The sequence below is a fragment of the Syngnathus acus genome, chromosome 11, assembly GCF_901709675.1.
Source record: "Syngnathus acus chromosome 11, fSynAcu1.2, whole genome shotgun sequence".
Taxonomy (NCBI): Eukaryota; Metazoa; Chordata; class Actinopteri; order Syngnathiformes; family Syngnathidae; genus Syngnathus; species Syngnathus acus.
In genome coordinates this window covers 8,637,101-8,656,794 of record NC_051096.1, presented here as the reverse complement: position 1 = coordinate 8,656,794, position 19,694 = coordinate 8,637,101, and the positions used below count along the sequence as shown (strand labels likewise).

At 44.3% G+C, this 19,694-nt stretch overlaps 3 protein-coding genes, 1 long non-coding RNA gene and 1 other non-coding gene across 9 annotated transcripts; 2 read left to right on the top strand and 3 right to left on the bottom strand.

Moving 5' to 3' along the window:
• Positions 1-986: 986 nt before the first annotated feature.
• Positions 987-3,546, bottom strand: LOC119130531 (tRNA selenocysteine 1-associated protein 1-like). Of its 3 annotated transcripts, none has more exons than XM_037264355.1 (9): positions 3,338-3,546; positions 2,874-2,971; positions 2,691-2,805; positions 2,570-2,619; positions 2,340-2,471; positions 2,147-2,263; positions 1,639-1,837; positions 1,523-1,553; positions 987-1,452 (listed from the first exon to the last, which is right to left on the bottom strand). In XM_037264355.1, exons 1-9 carry the CDS (start codon positions 3,359-3,361, stop codon positions 1,295-1,297), a joined length of 924 nt encoding a protein of 307 aa, XP_037120250.1. In that variant the 5' UTR covers positions 3,362-3,546; the 3' UTR covers positions 987-1,294. The 3 variants fall into 3 exon arrangements, with proteins under 3 accessions (XP_037120250.1, XP_037120251.1, XP_037120252.1); XM_037264356.1 differs by having other exon boundaries at positions 2,874-2,990; positions 3,338-3,532; XM_037264357.1 differs by lacking the exon at positions 2,147-2,263.
• Positions 3,547-3,699: 153 nt separating this feature from the next.
• sacm1la (SAC1 like phosphatidylinositide phosphatase a) lies at positions 3,700-11,244 on the bottom strand. The gene is made up of 20 exons (XM_037264353.1): positions 11,091-11,244; positions 9,868-9,965; positions 9,647-9,721; positions 9,438-9,565; positions 8,745-8,894; positions 8,351-8,410; positions 8,234-8,267; positions 8,020-8,121; positions 7,637-7,722; positions 7,482-7,568; positions 7,342-7,410; positions 7,120-7,199; positions 6,891-6,989; positions 6,684-6,822; positions 6,545-6,614; positions 6,254-6,326; positions 6,066-6,159; positions 5,874-5,966; positions 5,739-5,796; positions 3,700-5,352 (listed from the first exon to the last, which is right to left on the bottom strand). Exons 1-20 carry the CDS (start codon positions 11,117-11,119, stop codon positions 5,216-5,218), a joined length of 1,761 nt encoding a protein of 586 aa, XP_037120248.1. The 5' UTR covers positions 11,120-11,244; the 3' UTR covers positions 3,700-5,215.
• A 485-nt stretch (positions 11,245-11,729) lies between these two features.
• LOC119130535 lies at positions 11,730-14,849 on the top strand. 3 transcript variants are annotated; one of them, XR_005099460.1, is made up of 9 exons: positions 11,730-11,800; positions 11,935-12,016; positions 12,136-12,192; positions 12,397-12,552; positions 12,728-12,755; positions 12,937-12,975; positions 13,225-13,277; positions 13,342-13,969; positions 14,225-14,849. It is a non-coding gene; the product is annotated as an uncharacterized LOC119130535 (long non-coding RNA). The 3 variants fall into 3 exon arrangements; XR_005099459.1 differs by having other exon boundaries at positions 12,728-12,759; XR_005099458.1 differs by having other exon boundaries at positions 12,728-12,975.
• LOC119130882 lies at positions 12,593-12,662 on the top strand. The gene has a single exon (XR_005099553.1). It is a non-coding gene; the product is annotated as a small nucleolar RNA SNORD52 (small nucleolar RNA).
• Positions 14,850-16,585: 1,736 nt separating the features above from the next.
• Positions 16,586-19,574, bottom strand: ppp1r11 (protein phosphatase 1, regulatory (inhibitor) subunit 11). Its single transcript, XM_037264358.1, has 3 exons — positions 19,258-19,574; positions 18,756-18,864; positions 16,586-18,624 (listed from the first exon to the last, which is right to left on the bottom strand). Exons 1-3 carry the CDS (start codon positions 19,333-19,335, stop codon positions 18,440-18,442), a joined length of 372 nt encoding a protein of 123 aa, XP_037120253.1. The 5' UTR covers positions 19,336-19,574; the 3' UTR covers positions 16,586-18,439.
• Positions 19,575-19,694: the final 120 nt, after the last annotated feature.

Sequence of the window (19,694 nt, the reverse complement as noted above, 5' to 3'; positions counted from 1 at the left end):
GATACTATATCATATCGATACAAAGAATCTCGATACGATATTTGCCGATATCTTAAAGCCTGCTGTGATTCATTCACGATACATCACGATATAGTGCTGCACGATCGATATTTTAATTTTTTTAAATGTAGAACAATATCCTGATTTATAACAATTCATACGCAAAATCAACAAGGTACTGAAAACTCTTTATTTAGGAAATTACAAGAGTATTGTAGTATACAAAGTGCTTATTTTAACACTGAACTTTATCAAATTCCTATATTTTTTCTCATATAAGTAAAGAAAAATGAATATTCTTTCTTTTTTTGTAATACCATTAACTTTAAAGTGCATTACTGAACTATTTATTTACAATAATTTTAATTGTCCGTTGAGCCATCTTTTCTTTGGAATCCAAAGTGCTTCCAAACGAATGACTTGAAGCCCAAAGGGGAGCGAATTTCCTCGTCTTCTTGGTCAGACACTAGCCATAGCACCAGCCCAGGAGCCGCGTAGTTGTCGGCTCCCCTTTCACGTGCCTGCTCTGCTCACAACACAACACGCCGCGTACTGCTCCCGGAAAGAGGAAGCAAGCGACAATGAACTGGATTTCAAAATAAAGTCGCGTCTAATGTCCGAGGTCAAACACGGCGATATAAATCGATGTTTACGTTTAGCATCGATGCCAATAAATCGTAGAGCATTATATCGATTAATCGATGTGTATCGATGAATCGTTACACCCCTAGTGTTCATGTTTCGCACTGCAGACTTGAACAAAGCACGAGGATGGATCCCTCGTCTGAATTGAGCATTCCTAAAGACGTTTGATCGCAAGTCAAGTTGATTTGTATAGCCCTAAATCACAAGCAGTCTCAAAGGGCTTCACATAGACAAAAATGGACAATTATTCTCAAAGCATCCCCTGATCTGAAGCTCCCAAAAGGGCAAGGAAAAACTCAACCAAAAAAATATCGCAGATATAATTGGATGAGACAAGAGAAACAATTTCAATTAGAAATTTATTGAAGACAAAAGAATGAAAAACACATCAAACAAAACACATGCAACAGAAGTCAATTTTTCAATGATGTATTTTAACATCAAGCTTAAATTTGTTGGCAAAAACCTTAGACACAACTTGAATATGAAAGAAAGAAAAAGCATTTTTGTCCTAACAAAATGATCCGCTTCGCCCACTTGACTGACAACAAGTATGCCTAGAGATTTCTAAATAAAGTCCATACTGTCAATGCTCTAGCTAGCAGATGTCTGTAAATAAATTCTCATGAAGCGACTGCATCCGGTTTTACTAGGAAAGTGGGTCCGGTATGGTTAACATCAGTTCGTCCTGTTCTGCCGAGAACTCTGCTGATTTCCACTGACAGTCAATTAGAGCATCATACAGTTCTTCGCTATTCTGGAAGAACCTTTTGTTTGTTTCCACCACATCCAGCTCTGCTGACGGATCTGCAACACAGACACTTTCTGAGTGAAACACACCACGACAGTAATTAGTTGGTGATGGATCTGAACAAACCTTCAAGTCCATCATCCTGAAGATCGATTTCCTGGAAAGAGGAAAAAAAAAACACGTCAGAATTGCTATTTACAAAACAGGCACGTCGGATTCCAAAAACGGCAAGGAGAGCTTACCTGCGATTGGGCATACTGCGAGTAATCGTACTGCGGGTACGTGTAGCCGTACGTTGCTGCCGTCTGATCGTAGCCCCAGGAGGAGTAATAGTTAGGATAGGCCTGCTGCTGGTACTGGCTGTACTGGTCGTACGGCGGCGTGTAGCCGGTGCCTGTCGGCCATGCTTTGGTCTCAGGCTGCAGCGGTCTGTTCCTTAAACTGCAGGCACAGACAACCACATGTGTCGGTATTCAGGTCTGAAATACTTCCGTACATGTTGACAAATGTCATGTCGAGAAGGAGACCAACTCAAATGTGGTACATTCCTGCCAATAATGTGGAGTGGTGACTGAACCATTTGGGAAAACCAATCAAATGACTTGAAATAATGCTGCAGATTAGATCGTTCGTGAACGATTGAGCAATTGGCGAAAAACAAGACCATTTGCTCCGTCCGGTCCGGTTGTTGGAGATCACTTTGGCGTTCCATAACAACGCCATGCAAAAAGCATTCCGAAACAAACGTACTTGCTGGCTGCCAAGCTGAGTCGCAGGGGTTTACCCCCCAATCCCACAGCTCCTTGACACTCATCAAGCGCGCGTTTCTGCAGGCGCTCGTCTGGGAACTGGACAAAGCCGCAACCCCTATAGCAAAACACGCAACGTCTCAATCTCTCTTTTTTTTTTTGTTCTTCTCTTACATTTGACATTTTGGACTTACTTGGAGTTTCCCATACTGTCCAGCACCACTTTTCCTCCCCGACAGGAAGGGAATCGATTGTAGAAGAACTCGTACAACATTCCATCGTCGACCTCCGGAGTGAGATCTCCCACAAACAAAGAATACATCTGACTACAAAAGATGAAACGGGATCAATTATGATGCGTCAACAACAAAATACATCTCATGGATCGTAGGTAGGCCACTTTCAAATCTTCATTTAGACTCACCCTGTTTCTTGTTTGCCAAAAGTGGCTCGGTTTAACTTGAATCTTGTAGGCTGCGGGACAAAAAAGTTCAACGTGTTATCCGATCAGAAATAATGACAAACTCGCCAACTATTCTTCATACCGGACTGGCTCCTGGTAGAGATTTCCCGTTTATTTTACGAAGACACCTTTCAGCTGTGGCCTCATCGGCCATTTCCACAAAACAATAACCCAATGCACTGCTGGATGGTGGCGCACTGTCAAAGGGCAAATTAGAATCACAGGTCCAGGAACAACAAGAACTAGACGAAGCTTAGACGCTCACCCTGGAACTTTGCTGCGTATGATCCGAACACTGACGGCCTGCTCACCCATGGTAGAAAAGGCTCTGGTGATGAACTTCTCGTCCATATAAGCATCCAGCTACAGAGCAGCATAGAAACTAAATTCAGATAACGAGCAATTCAATGCTCAGGTCACATCTATATATAGTCAGTCATCTGTATTGGTGCGAGCTGCTGACGTTGGCGATGAAGTGAATACAACACGTGGAAAGTGCAAATTGTGAGAGTTGAAACAAACGTGCATAGAATTCACAACGCTATCGTATATACTTGAGGAATTGACGACGGAAAGGGGTCAAGTGGGCAAAACGCATGGTTTAAATGGCGCATAGTTAGCTGTTGCTAGCATGGTGCGCCCGCGTTGAGCTTAGCTAACGTGACCATCTGGCTGCATTTCAATATCTCCTCTAACACTTCCAAAAAAAAAAAGAAGATATGAGCTTACATTCCCCATCCATAATGTACTCATGGTGTGGTCGACAATGCAGGATTTGGAACTGGAGTCTACAAGCCAAAGGAAGATCGAAATAAACGTATTGGCGCCCACATGCTAACGAGACGGCGCGCTAGCGCAGACGTGCTAGCATCGCTCGCTGAACGAGAACGACGTCAGTCAACGTGCCGGAAATGCCTGACTCGGCCCACTCCTCCTTCTTCTTCTTTTGATCTGGCCTAACACACTTTGGTTGCATAGTGCCACCTACTGTACAAGAACTACAAAAGCATTTGGCAGTCTGTGACGACTTCCTTCACTCGAGTTCATTTGAAAAGCGCTTTCGAAAAGTAGACTTTCAAAACACAAGACAATGTTCGTTCACAGTAGTTTATTGTCAAATATACAGTATTCAAACAAAGTGATGAAGGCTTAAATAGAGTTGACTGCTGAGGAGAAAATCACAAATTGGTCGACCTGGACCCAAAATACAATGTACTGTAAATACATAGTGAGATTTGTGACACCATCAAATCCCCGCAAATAACCAAGTTGACATTTTGAAATCACAAGCGTAACTGTTGACAAATTTGCAAAAAATCATTTAGAACAGATGAGCTAGAGGTTAAATCACAACAGAAGCAACTACTAAATGATATTAATGCTCTACAGTGTGTGAAAATATTATTTATCACTTATTATCATGTCTATACGTGTGTATATAGTATATACTATGTCAACATAATGACAACACAATACACATTAGAAACCCAAAGTCTTGCAAGGTCATCCATCAAATATGCAAAATGTGTCAGTTGAAGCAACATGAAGTTGTGTGTGCAATTGAGTAGCTTTCTTGCAAACATGACAATGTGTCGTTTACAAATCATGATCATTTCTGTGCAAACATACAATAATTACCTTGGGCAAAAAAAAAAAAAAGAAATTCTCTTGAGTTAGAACTACTAATAACTGAGGACAATATTTAGATGACTGCACAATATCCTTATACCACACTACATATCACGATGAATGGCTTCGTGATAAATGTAGCAGTACAAGTCAACAAAAATGTGCATACATGAAAAAACTGTTCAAAACTTCAGGAATATTGATACTATTTAATGTAATAATGCAACAATTACATACAAGTTGTGAGTGACTATCCAGTTATCTTAATTGTATATGTCAATTGGTCTTGGCAGCCATTGTGAGTACATTTCTAAGGAAGTTCAATCATACAAAAGTAGTCATTTGCGCAATGAAGCTCTTTTAGCTTGGAGGGGCAATTGTTGCTTTTCACGAGTTGCGGTAAGGCTCGCTCGCTCGCTCGCTCCCTATTCCGTCACAAAATTGGACACAGAAGATGACAATGTAGACTAAAGAATCCTGACGTACACACAATAAAGAAGGCAACTGAAGAATACAGGTAACAACAGGAATGGTAGAAAGTTGACAGGACAACCCAAAGTGTTTTGCCAGGAGGAAAGGCTGTTGATCACGATCCAATCCTTTTGACTACATGCCTTTTGGAACAGATGAACCCTAATCCTGATTTATTTGTCTGTGTAACACACCACGAAACATCTTAAGCTCCTATCCCTATTGCGAGCGCTTTTGAAGGCAGCGAACGTTGCGTTGTCGTCAAGGAGTTAGTTAGTTCATCGGGTTTAGGCAAACGTCTGGTGATCATTTGCGAGCTCCCCGCTGAGAACGCAATAATCAATGCCTTTGAAAAGACTCCAATTGTTCACCCCTCAAATATGGACACATCAGATAGCATGTGAAGAGATAAATGTTGACAATACATCTTGCTCTGGTCCTCAGAGTGATGATTGCGTACCCCGATATGCGCGCGCACACACACACACATACACACACACAACTTGCTCAGTCCATCTTCTCTTTGTGAACAAGTTTAGGAGCATCCACAAAGTCTTGCCCATTAAAGAGGATGATGGTGGCTGTGATGGCGCTACAAGCGCCCCAAAACATCACATAAGCAAAAGTCTCTGTCCATGTGTCACCTGAAAGAAAGAAAACAAAGCCCGAAATATTATTGATTTAAACAACTGACTAGAAATAAGTGGATTCTTTCAAGAGAAAAGACACTTTGGGAGGAAAACACACTCACGTGTCTGGAATGTATTTTTTATATTCCAACATGTTTGCTCACTGTCAAACAGGAAATGCAACAAGCTCGAACTGACACAAGGGTGGGTGTGTCAGGTAATAAATACTAAGTGCTAAATGGAATATCATACCAAGGAAAAAAAAAAGCCTTTTAGCTCAAATGATGCTTATTAATTTATTCATAGCATTGCCCCATGTTTCTTAACTAAACTTGAAGCTCCCATGGCAAAGGGTTCTGCAGTGAGTGAGTTGAAATTAGTAGAGGTGAAATGGAACTTACCAGCCATGAGAAAGCATACAATGCACATTGAGAATGCCACCAACATGACGATCGGTAGCTGTAAAACAAGATCAGAGGGCGACATTGAAGTTCATTTGCTTACGCTGCAAAGTGACAAAATAGTCATGGACTCACGGTGAGGAACTTCCAGTCTTTCTGCACCCTGAGAGGACCGGGGCCGTCGGATTCATCAATGGCAAAATTGCCCAGGAACAAGTCAATTGAATCCTGAAAGCAAAGCAAAGAAACGGTACGTATTTTCGTCCACTTTTTTTTGCTTGAATGGCATAACGACACCAACCAAGTCTTTCTGTGGATGGAACATACTTGTCGGAAGCCATCAGAGAAGTTGTTTTTGTAATAGCGGATCATTGAGTTCCAGCCATCCATCAACAATCCCCAATGGGTTCTTTTCCCTGTCCTGAGTCGGGAAAGAGGGAGAAAAAGTTTTGGCAGGGAGAAGCTGCGACAATAATGTCAGTAACACGTGTTAGTCATTTGATATGGGACTGTACCTTGTGAAGTCGGTTTTTAATGCACCGGTTCCGGCGTACTGTACGGCACATGCGTTGGCATTGTCAGCCCATGCTGATTCCATTAGAAAGCACACACACACACACACACACACACAGGCATTGTGTAAGCGAGACAGAGAGACAGAGAGTACGCTCACGTCAGGTCACGCCACGTCACGCCACGCCACGTCACGCCACGTCACGCCACGCCACGTCACGTCACGCCACGTCACGTCACGTCACGTCACGCCACGCCACGTGCTAACAAGGTAGATACAAGTAGCGCATTACCATTTTTGTAGATCCTCTCAAAGTCAGCCTGTTCTTCAAGACGCTGTCCGACATTCAGAACCCCCATTCTCTAAAGAGAGACAACCCCATACGGACGGTAAAGCTCATGTATTGATTGGCCTTTTGTCTCAGCGTTTACCTGGAGCTGAGACTGCAAGGAGCGTCGTGCCAAAAGGCTCTGGATGACGTTGGTTCTGTCCAAGCAGTCCATACAGTTGCTGCGGAAGACGCCTTTCTGCTGCGCTAGTAGCTTTCCGTCCGGGTTCACCATGAAGTAACTGCGCAAAGGAATGCCTTTGCGCTCGAACCTTCAAGGCTTTCATTCGGCTGCCGTGCGAAATACCACCTGTATTCATCTTGCGTTTCGGCCACGGCTTCCACCAAGATCTGGAGACGATCCCATCTCATGTGGCTACACTCTTTGTGGAAGTCAAAGGCGATGTAACTGAGGATGGAAAACATTCATGGCACACTAATTGCAAAGAAAATAGAATACAGAAACAGCACGTGTACGAGGCACCCTTTCCAATTGGTTTGAAAAAGTAATAGAAAGGAATGGAACGAGCGCCACTTACTTCAGCAATCCATTGTTGGTAGTAGCCACCATCTTGGCAAATGCCTGTTCAAGTGGCTTTTCAGAGCCTTTCTGATTGACCTGGAAAACAAGATAAAAAGAGCACTTGGAAATGGAGATACATAGTATTGTGGAAGCTTTCCAATTCTAGACCGCATATGATGAGACCTCATCTGAGCAGAGCTGCCTCAAATGATTTGGCCCCATTTCATTGGAGACTTACCAGGTTAAGAAGTGTTTGTTTGCCATAGATTAGAAGCTGAGAGTCAAAATGCCTCTGGAAACCATCCAACTGAAAGACATTTTCAAGCGCTTACTATGGAGTTGGGGCCATTGAAAGAGCAACTGAAGACTTGTCCTTACGTGACTGCTGGTTTTGCTGATAATGGGTTTGGGCTTGTATTTCAGGTTGGGCCTCTGACTCCAGTAAAAAGGCATCGAGCCTCTCGTCTATGGGACGGAAAAAGTATTTGACCACTTGCAGACGGGCGGGCGGTCGCAGTTGTCGTCACACTTGCCTGCACAAAGGAAGCTTTGGCTCCTTCGTATAATACCATCTGCTCCGTTTCAACAAAGTTAGCAGCGTGGCCCTCCGAATCAATGCCTGGGGAGTAGAGCACAGACTTGGCATATTCTCTACTACGCTGTGTCAAAAACATTTCAACTCAAATCAACTGGAAGCGATTCAAAGAAATGGGCAGAAAATCGGTCGTTTGTACGATGTCGGACAAATTTCCCTGGATCCGTCCGTTCCTTGCGCCAAAATCAAACGATGGATTAGAAAAGAAAATCTCACCTACGGGAACCAATTCAACGATTGCTCGACTACGAGCCTCATTGTGCAAGGCTGAGTCATGAAAGTAATATGCGCGGGCGGTTGCTGCAGACTTTTGTTACCTACCTCTGACATAGTATCTGACACCAGCTCGGAAGCAGCTTCTGCGAGATATGAGGATCCACTCAAAGATCTTCCCGTTGATGCGACACGGTTTCATGACAATGACTGGACAAATAGATAGATCAAGGAAACTAGTCTGCGACAAGTATAAGAATCTCTTCATTTGCTTGGACAGCAGCTGTTTGAATTTGTTTCCGACGAGCACAAAAAAGGATACAGCCATGTAGAACAGGGAGCGCAAACCGGTGGAGCTACGGGAAGGTAGATGGCAAGTTAGGCCGGACTAGAAAAATACACAGCCGGCCGGAAGTGAAAGGGCCTTTGGTCACGTTACCTCTGGCTCGGCCGCGAGCTCTCGAAGGAGATTTGCATTCCACACAAACCTCTGATCTGCCTGAAACACGCACACATATCATTATCACTTCTCGTTTGTGAGCCGTCAATTGAGAAGGTTAGATTGGACTAACAAGGCTTCTTCCCATTTGCATGTGGTTAGAGTGGCCAGGAGGGAGATGGGAGGCGGATTGCTGGCTGGCCGGCCTGCTGGCTGGCTGGCTGGCTGGCTGGCTGGCCTGCTGGCTGACCTGCCTGCCGGCCTACTGGCTGACCTGCCTGCCGGCCTACTGGCTGACCTGCCTGCCGGCCTACTGGCTGACCTGCCTGCCGGCCTACTGGCCGGCCTGCTGCCTCACTTACTCACTCGCTCGCTCGCTCACTCACTCACTCACCCTCTCAAGCAAGCTCATCTCCTGGAAGTCGGGGCTGGTATTGGCCAGCCGCTGAAGGGTGTGGCTCAGGTCATAATCCGTGCAAAAGTAGAAACCGTCTGTCGTCAGCACATTGTTTAGCATGGCCAGGAAGGTCTTGTTCTCTTGAGACTAGGAAAATGACAGGAAAACAACAGCCTTAGCAGAGGTAGGCTGAAGTGGATCACACCAATGTTGAACTCAATTGGCAGCCATTGGAAAAGATGAAGATAATAAATGGACGGAAAATGTTGTCCTTGGTGTATTTCGACCGAAGCATGCAGAGACTTTCTATTCAGACATTTGGGGGGAAAAGATTTTCATTTGGTCTCAGCGTTTACAATTTTCAACACAACTCGTGCGTGTTAAGGTTTTGGGCTTTGTGTGTCTCTCTTGGGATAATGGGATAAGAGTGCCAAGCCAATTTGCACGGCAGTGAAACCTGATGTGAACTGCCAACATTTCCCAGGATCCAAAACACAAATATATACGACGTGCAGTACAGGTAACGCAACCTAAAATACTTTGTTTGAGATAAAAGAACCAGTGAAGTAGTACATGTTCTCCACGGTAGCTGTAGGGCCATGAGGACCTTTGAGGATTAGTTTTGCAAAGTGCCCAAGATTAGGACCGTTCCAAATTACAAGCGGCACTTTTTCCCCGCTTCTCTTATACCTGGATCTCTGACAGATGCAAAATTGTCTTCTTGTAAGAGATGATATCAAAATCCACAGCTTTCCACACTGCATGACCCATGAGGCTGCCCACATTTCTCTTCCTAGTGATGACGATGAGGTACATCCCTACCGAAAGACAGTCAGTCAGTCAGTGCAAGATCTGCAATACACTCAAAGACATATGCTTTCATGATAGACAGTAGCTACCAGCAACCAGGCGAATGGTTCCCATGATGCCGCAAATTGGCCTGGTCACCGCTGAGGCAGGGATATCCTTTTTACCTGTCAATTCAAAACAGATGAGTGTTTTGACAAAGTGCCAAAAGGATAAATGTCACCCGTCAAGTCAACATGAAGTCGTTAAACAAGACAACATCAGAATAGCACCGATATGCCACTCAATTGTCTGTAAGAGTCGGTGGTCTTACTTGTAAGGGTCATCTCGTTTGACACCCTGTCGATAGTCAGGACGGCATCAGCCCCTTCATCGCAGGCTTCAATGAAAAACTTTTCTGGGGTGGTGTGTCTGACGAGAGATTGTCTGGTTACAATAGTACGTCAAAGACACAGTAGATGGCAGCTGCTGCCTCGATGATGCAAATAAAGAGCCATGGGAACTTCCATCCTATCCTATATGGCTTATGATCATATGGTCGGCGGGGATGCCGACGCTCGGAATTAAATCTCACAGGCACTGAGTAGTGATCAGAAGCAGATGAAGATTCCTGTGTGACCTGATGTTTAGCCACAGCGTCAAATAGAACTGAAGCCATGGGACCAAACAGTGCTCAAGTGAGAGAGCTGCACAAACAACCTATTGTTGCCCTTTCATAATCCAAACTCCACTAACTGCATGTTCCTTGGGTCGCACCAAAGTTTGCTCAAAAAGCAGTAGACTTGCTTCTGGTCTTTTCATTCAATATATGTTTCGACAAATGCTCGTTTCTAAGCAAAGAATACATTGGAACTACGTTTCAACTAGTCTTAACTAAATCATGGAGTGATGACATAGCAAAATTTCAAACAGAATTTTCAAGTGGTCAAGATTGCTTTTCTGGAATGTTACGAAAGAAAGGCTGTTGCAGGTTTGGCATTGCATACAGGAATACACGTTTGTCTGTATGTCTGTCTCTTTGTCTGTCTGTCTGTCTGTCTCTTTGTCTGTCTGTCTGTCTGTCTGTCTGTCTGTCTGTCTGTCTGTCTGTCTGTCTGTCTGTCTGTCTGTCTGTCTGTCCGTCCCTCCCTCCTATGTCGCTCACACTGGCACGAGATATTCTTCAAGTCCATAAGTGTCCAATCAAGTCAATTCTGGGATAAACATTGGCAACGATTTTATTTGCGAGCTACCGGAATATAAACTGCCTCAGTCGACGAAAATGGTTGTATCTACAGAGAGACAAAACACTTTGAGGTTTTGCCTTGGCGCGGATAATTGATTTATTTTAATGATGGATAATGAGTTTCAACTTCAGTACTTCCGGGTCCAACAAGAGTACTCAGTGAACTTTAGCTGTCCTGGCACCTCGTTAGCAACAGCTTAATTTCCTCCCAGGTTGTAGCTACTCTCGTCTTGTGGCTAGCTTACTGGCTACAGTTTGATCGAGATAGTGCCTTTTAAAAAAAAAAAAACGGTGTCAATGAATGTACTTACAAATTGTAGCGCTCGTAGGCGGTCGCCATCTTCGCTCCGTCGACCTAACCAAGCGCCCCAAAAGTGACAGCCAGCCAGGCAGCGTCTGAGCTCGTGTTGCCAGCACCAATATATTGAACACGGAACAAAGCTTCGTGCCTCGATTGCTGTTTGTCAACGTTATCTGGCAACCACGAAAGGCGTGGCTATGAGCATATAACCCCGCCCTAAAGGCGCCAATTAAATGTGCCTGACCTGTATGCGGCTCCATTGATTTTGAATTTGTACTTTAGTAGCTGTGAGTAGCTTTACAATCTTTTCATTGACATAAAATCACCACTAAAATGATTTTAAGAATGAACATTTCTTCTCTCCTCTACGTTTTCGTTACAAAAAAAAGAACTGACGAACTCAGTAAAGCTAATTTACCTGGAATCATGTCAAATAAGTGCACATTTTCTCCTCTCCACGCTATAAATGTGCCTCCATTGTCTGTGGTTTTTTGGTAAGCGAGTTTCTGTCAGGCACTGATGTCGCCACCTATCTCAAGCTGAGAAGGGCCCAGCTTTATAAAGCATCGAAAGCCGACGTTTCTCCCTTTTCTTCCTGGTGGTGGTAGGCAGAACGTGGCATACGCAGAGCCAGTAGTTCACCCTTTGCCACGAATGTAGTGCCAGTAGTTCACCCTTTGCCACGAATGTAGTGCATGAATGAAAGAGCAACAATGAACGGTAATTATCGCTGATCATGCATTAGACAAAGTGCGAGTCCGCTGCCCTGAAATGTCCTTGTGGGAAGCACGTGGCATGGGGAGCCAAGGAAGTGTTGCGTTGATCCATTCTTTTTTCCATTTATTCCATTTCAGAAATGATTCATCAAGATTTCCTCATGACTTTCATCTTGTCTATTGAAGTCGTAGAATTCCAAATCGGAGATGGATGACAAAAGTGAGTGAAATGTTGCCTACTGCGTGTGTGTGGCCTTGAAGTTTGTAGGAAGGTTGTTTCTTGCTTTTCTGTTTCTAAATGTCAATGCCCAAATGCTTTTCCTGCTCAACCCCCTCCAGGCTTACTCTGCTGGGTGGAATCCCGACTCAAATGTTGGCACGCCTGTAACGTTAATGGTAAGTGTTGGTTGATATTCCCGGAGTTTCATGCATTCTAGTGCTGCAATGATGATTCACTAGACTAGAGTCTCTGATTTTTCAATGATGCTCTTTCACAGTGCACTGACCATGCATGTAGTTTCCTCTGCAGAATTTGTGTCGATGCCTAGATGGAACTGATTTCTACTCTCCTGTCTTTCTTTCTTTCTTCATGTATCACAGACCTGCAGCTGAGTACTGTGTGATCCAAAGTCAGCATTATGGATACACCGGGTGACAGCAGGGCAACGACCTTGACACACTCCTCTGTGTCGATTGCAGAGATTGGCAACGTCCGTCCGTCCGTCCACATTGAATGCACTGTATGACGCGTTTATGGTGAGTATTGCTTAACGGTGCTTGCGAATGATCCAAGTGCTGCAATGATGATTCATTAGACTAGAGTCTCTGATTTTTCCAAATGAAGTTCTTTTACAGTGCTCTGAGCATGCCTGCTTTACTTTGAGACTATTTTTGAGGTGCAAAGTATTTGAACTCTCCTTTTGTTCTTCAGCCTTCCAAATGGCAGGTTCCTCTCCAAGGTACGTCGAAACCAAATCATGTTCCTACTCTAAATGTGGACTTCATAAAGCTAGTTTCTGATCATCCTGATGGACAGGGATCAATCACTTCATGCATGGGCTATTCATTTCCAAAATGGTGTCTTGACATTTGCTATGGAATTTTGTCACATGGTTGTGCCGGTGCCATTTTGTCTTGTAGCTCCCGACACATATCGGAAGGATACCGCATCTTTGACTTGTAAGTACAGTCGTTAATTTTTGTGCTTGCATAGTGTGTGAAAACATACATACATGCTGTATTAATGGACAAAAAGTATTCCATGGTCTGTTTGGTCAATGATGATTCCTGTTCATTCGGTTCTACTGATTTAAAGCTGAAGTTTACCCGCAGCGTACTGAGACACTCGGACCATTGAAAATAGTTTTGCTTTAACCCAGAAACTCCACTTTTACCAAAGGTGATCTAAACTTATTGTTTTATATCCAGCTGATTGTGAGGCACTCGACACGATTGCTTTGGACTACAGTTGATTTGGAAAGGTTGGTGTCAATTTGATGTTCATTATTATGAGTTCATTGGCTGAAATTTTATATTCTCTTGCAGGTGCTGAAGCGGAGGTGTTGAAGTGGCCATTTTGTCTACTGTTGAATGCATTTTGTAATCAATAAAAATGAATAAATCTGACGTGTGCTGATTTAAACTTGTAATGAAATATAGTTGAATATTTTTCATATCACAAACACAGAATTGCTCGAAATCCAGAGGAGGAAAGTAGTGATTTATAATCGATGAATCATTAGGGCTCTCCATGCTCACAAAATTGGCACAAATGTCAAATCGACTAGTTTTGAGGCTTATAAATGCCAGAACGGTTCTTTGGCAATTGAGAAGTGATAGCAAGTAAACCAATGCACTTTTTTGTTCCACTTAAAGTACTCTAGAATGAAACGTGTACCTATTTCAAGTATGCAGTCGGATGGGTTGACTAGTTTATTTTGAAGGAGAACCGGAACTCCGCCCGCCGGCCCCGCCCGCCCTCTTTTGTTCTCGTTTATGATTAACGTTCTCTTGACTGGAAATCATGGTCCACCTGCAATAGGCCGTATCCAAACCAAATGAGATTTGATTCCAAATGATAGTTTTGCAAGCAAATTGGTGACTTGCCTGGCTCAAGATTTGGGCAATTCAAGCGAAGTGCCACTGTACGAGCATAGCAGGAACGTGGATGAAGGTGATCTTTTAGTTCTCTATGATCTTCAATATTGGGGATATTTACGCGTTGCCACTTTTCGTAGCTGATATTTACTTGAGGTGTTTTATAATCGTAGTCAGATCTAGTCTCATCAAATGATGTAACGTTACCGCCCAGGCATGTACGTATGTGCAGCATTAGCCACACTCGATCGAGTGAGTGTCGTCTACGTGGAAGGAAGGAAAGAAGGAAGGAACATTTCGAGCCTGAGCATTTCCTCCTTTGCATTTCCAGATACACGGAGTGAAGCAAGGCTCGAAACTCTGGACAAGTTGGACAAGCTTGCCGCCGCCGCCGTCACCGTCCAAAAACGTTGGCTGCATGACGCCAAATGAGCGCATCTTCTATTTACTTCCGCATTTGACCAACCTGCACAGCAATTGGGCTTCCAACATATGAACACGATCGATCGTGAGCAGTCCTACATGGTTTTGGAGCCACTTAAGGGTGTACATCATCTGCACTGTTTTGTCCAACTTGTCCGTTTGAGCAAGTGGACAAACCATTTGAGTCAAAAGGAGCTGAGAAGTTTGTCCGTTTGCTGCAAAAAGTTCCTCGATCAACCATGACAGCTGTGGTCGGAAGAGCATGGGGATGGCTGCGTTCCTGGAGTAGGAGTGCAGCGTCAGACAAAACTGGGTCGGATCAAGATGAGCTCAACAAGCGCTCCGGCTCGAAAGAGCACAATTGTCCAGGGGACGATGAGTACTGGGAAGCTCAGGAGAAACCTATGGAACTTGAAGATGTGCGTGCAGGAAAACAAGAGATGGAGCCAACAGTTGAACTTGTTCCAAGATGGTGGAATACATTTCTTCCAAAGTCTTTTCTTCCGTGGGGAAGGAAAACACCGCCGAGCGGACTGAAGCAGAATTTGCGTCACATCAAGAGCGGCGAGCGGGATATCGACGGGGACTTTTCAGACTACGGAACTCCTCCTCCGTCCCCGACTCCCCGTTCTCGGCTAGCGTCTCCCTTTCGTCTCTTTGTGCACAGCTGGAATGTGGAACTGTTTCCTGAGCATTATGAGATCTGCTTCAACTTCCTCCGCCACCTGTTTGACCTGTTTGTGGTGGGCTTCCTGTGGATTGTGTCGCCTCCCGTCAAGCTGATCTTGGAAATTCTGGGCATCCAGGGACCACTGAGGCTTTGGCTCCATGGCATGGCCATGTTTTTTGTGTCCACAGTGGGAATGGCTGGACTCCTGTGGCTCATCCAGGAGCATCTCCCAGAGTTTGCTTTTATCTACGGTATCGTGCAAGCTTTGGTGATCTCCGTCAGCTTGAAAAAGAGCGTGCTTCTCGGATTGGAAGATGAACAACCACGAGTGGAAGAGGAGAGCACGGAAGCTGAGAGGAGCGACGGAGAGCAGCAAGAATTGCTTTGTGCAAGTGACAAAAAGAAGACGAGCTAAACCTCTTGGTACGTAGGGAAAGTCATCAGTTGGCAGGCTCTTCTACAGTAAGACAGGCGCTCGCTCGCTCGCTCGCTCGCTCACACCACATTGCTTATCTCCATGTAAACATGCCTCAGGCTGCTGCTGCTGCTGCAGAAGTAAAAGTGGTTGTCAATTTGCGTTGATGATATGAAGGTCTTCCCTGACCGTGACCGAATGACAAAATGGCCACCTCTCCACAATGGCTATCTCAGTATCACGTCGCTTGGTTTACCATTGAAAATCAAGTGTGAAACCAACTCCAACCACTGAGACAAAAAGACACACACATCCAAATGCTGTGCCATATGACCAATTTAGAACGGCGGGTCTTGCACCCAGTGGAACAGATCACAATTTTGTCTTGCCAAATAATTGTATGAAAAAAAGCGCCATTTGAATAGGTAGCGTGGAGCCCGTAGACTCTGGTGTCTCAAAATCCACGAGAAGTTAACAGTGTTGTGTCTTCCGCAGGTGGTGAAATGGATGGAGCTGATAGCAGAACATCAGAATGATATCACAGTCGCAAGAGCGGCCGGCGCATTTTCTTCCAGCACCCTCTTAGCCGTCCGTGGCGCATTTATGACAGATCGAGTCACTTTGGACACTTCTTGTGAACTAAACGTTGGACCATCTACCACTTAAGTTGAATGTTCTTGAAATGTTCTTTCAGCCAAAGATTTGTGGGACACTTTCCCCATCCACTTTTAGAATTTTGCTTTCATGCGTTGCAATGAGCCCCTCCCTCCCTGTGTGTTAGGAGATCAAATGCACAAGAGGCAGCAAAGTAAGAGCCACTATACTTGGCCCGCCCAAGCAAGTTATTGGGATGTGAAAGATGCTGTTTTCTTTCATGACCTGCAACGTTAACTCGGAAATAAAAGGTACAATTATCAAACTACACTTTTTGTGTTTTTCAAATGGACCCACCCCAACATTTGGTGTCATTCGTCATGAAAAGCAGACCTGGAAGGTAAACGTGCCGCTAACAAAGCACTTCTCCTTCTTCAATGTGAAAACGGAAAACAAATGGCGCTACTGTTTCACTTTTGCTTGTCTTTTTCATTTGGACACTATTTGCCTACTCTTCCGCTCCAAATTCCTCCTTGTGCTTTGATGCACTTATAAATGTGGCATTATTTAGGAGAGAAAAGACAAGCACATCACAGTTGAAAACTTTAATTCACTCACATTCAGTTGGCTTTCAGGACGCTGAATTGTATTTACAGAAATGTGCATTCCCAGACCCATGTAGCGTACATATTGTATCGCTTTTGCATGTACACAAAATGTTGGAATAAAATAAATGTGTGATCCACAAAACAGATTGTGATATTCAGTGAAGTGAAATGAGAGCACAAAGCTTGGGCCAACATTCATGCGCCGCCGCCGCCGCCGCCGCCACCTCTCGTCTTCCTTCTCCTGTCTGACAAACAGGAATGAAAAGCATCCCAAATCCCAACATAGCACAGCAGAAAGAGCACTACCACCCTTTATCTGTGCAATGATGATTTTTTGGTTTGTAAACAACATGCAGCAGAACTGAATGTTGAGGTGATTATTACAAAACGTGTTGAGTAAATGAGCAGTTATTCACGGCAATATTATCGATCGCTTCTCACATGGCAGTCTGCCAAAAATCTGCTGCAAAATGTCATATGTCGGACTATATGTCCAAAGGAAAAGCACATGCTAATGAACACGCCGAGCTTTTCCAAAATACCAACACCGGTTCGTTCAACCTAACACTATCGGGAGGAAAAATGAAGCCACGAGTAGATTTTAAATAACATTTCTGTTCATGTCTCAATGTACAAGCTATTTGGATGGCAATGTTGTATTGTACAAAACCATACAGAGGACTTTCCAGCTTGTGTTGTTCTTTCAAACGACATCGTTGGGAATGAATGACTCAACAGTTTCTCCACTCCACATTGTGTCACTGCACATAGATCAACAATCAATTAATTCCACACACAAATAGACCCACCTGCCAGTAATGATGTTGCATACCGAGATTTAGTAGTGAGTGTGGTAGTTTGCTGAGTAAAGCACCGTTGTGCGTGGTGTTAATTCATCCATGCATGCATGCATGCCTCCATCCATCTTCATATTTCAAATCTGCTTGTAATCACTATTTTCGAGTGCAGTCACATGGCTTTGGAATATAGAGCAAGAAAACAAGCCATTTCTGTTGTACAGCTCTGTATGATCAAGCGCAAAATACACGACAGGATTCGATTTTATTTACCATCTTCATACAGCAAGTCTTGAAATGCAAAACGACACGCTGCCTTCCATACAGATGTGTAAGTCATCAAAATTCCTTGCAGTTTTTCGTTGGTGCTTATGACAAATCAATACAGGTTAAAACCGTCAATAAGAAATGTTTATGGAGGTTGGTAGCAAGCAAGAAGGCTGACCAGAAAATGGCTAAATACGATACATACTGACTCGAAATGACTGGATTGATGTTATGTACATTAAGGAGAGAGTCAGACCTAAAGTGAAATATCAAATCAATAGCTTGATTGAAAGAAAATATGTCCAAATCAACAGAGTCATGTGCCCCTATTACTGTAAAGATGAAGAAAAAAAAAAAACGGAGAGCATCTTGATGCGTGTGGATTAAATGTTAGTTGAGCTATGGACTACTCCTGCCAGTTTGATTGTTTGGACTTTTCTCATGTCTTTTTGAAAACAACCCAAAAAGGAAATGTCAACTCTAGAACACATCTTGGCCAGATTCTGTTTTCTAGATGTCGGAAAAGAGAAAGCATATTCGTAGCATCTTAATAGCTTTGACAATTGGCATGTGTGGAAGGTAGCATGAAGTTTGGCGCTGTCTTTCTCTGTGATGGGTGGGTGGCGCTTAACGCTAGATTGTAGGCCTGTGCCTATGTTGTGACGAACCCCCCCACCCAAACACACCATCCAATAACCTGCTACTCACCAATCCGTCCATCCGTCCATCCATCCATCCATCCATCCATCCATCCATCCATGGACAGGGCTACCTAGTGAGCATGTGACCTTCCAGACTTTGGGGGCGCCGTGGGTCCCCCGCCCCCCCTCTGTTCGTGATCCCTCCGTCCGTGGCCCAGGATACAGTGCGCGCTGCCACAGCCTTCGTCGTCATCGTCTCCCTCGCTTTCGGAGGACGACTCGCCAAACTGTCGAGGCTTCTCGTAAATACAGCAACCTGAAACACAGCGTGTTTGTGAGTTACCCAATTTTTAATCCTCCCACACGTGACTTGAGCGCGCGCAACTGTAAGTGTTGCAGAAAGAACAACAGCAATGCTACTGAGGTGGGTGTGTGTGAGATACTCACATTTTGAAGACCTCCTCCCTAGGTGCTCATTGTCAACCGTGTCGCTGGACCATTCCACCTTTTTCTCGGTTTTCCTCTTCCTTAGCTTGATTGTCAGACTGCGTCCCTCCTGGAAACATGCCAGAAATACATCATGTCAACAGCACTTGTAACTTGAGATCGATGAGGGTTGACACCATCCATTTCTAAACGTTATCCCTCAGCATTCCGTGAGTTTTATGAAGGCAGGCAGGCAGGCAGGCAGGCAGGCAGGCAGACAGGTAGGTAGGTAGGTAGGCAGGCAGGCAGGCAGGCAGGCAGGCAGGCAGGCCAGCAGCTTCCCTTTTTCATTCCCCAAAATCCATGCCAGGTCATATGGAGACTAAATGGCACTGAAACCGTGACCTACTTGCATGAGCGTTATTACTGAGCGGGCCTATGAGCAAGTGGAATGCTTATTAGCCACTGTGACGCGTGCTGACCTGAAACTAAATGACTTGACGAGCAGTCCTTTATGATTTACCTGCTGAGGCGGTGGCGGTGTGCTGGTTTGCACAGTCTCCGTTATGGTCTCACTTGACGTCCCAGGAACCTCAGCCATCCCTGGAGCTTATTTGCTAACGCGAACGTCAGCTAACTTTAAAGGTGGTGGATTTCCCCAAATCGCCCTTTAACAGCGTGTTATAATAGCATCAATAATAACTCACAGTTGAGAATAAAGTCAAAGCTAGGAAGAAAGGCGATGAAAGTCAGATATGAGCTCCCGAGCAATCTGATGGAATGGGATGTGGGGCCAACCAAAATGGTCAAGTTTCAAGAATGACACATAGTTAGCAGGACTAGGAACGGAAATGTCTTATTGTGGTGTCAAATGTTACAACGTCTATATATAAATAATGATACACGAGGGCTCGAAACAAAACGCAGTACAGTAGTTCTACTTTAAAAAAAAAAAAAAAA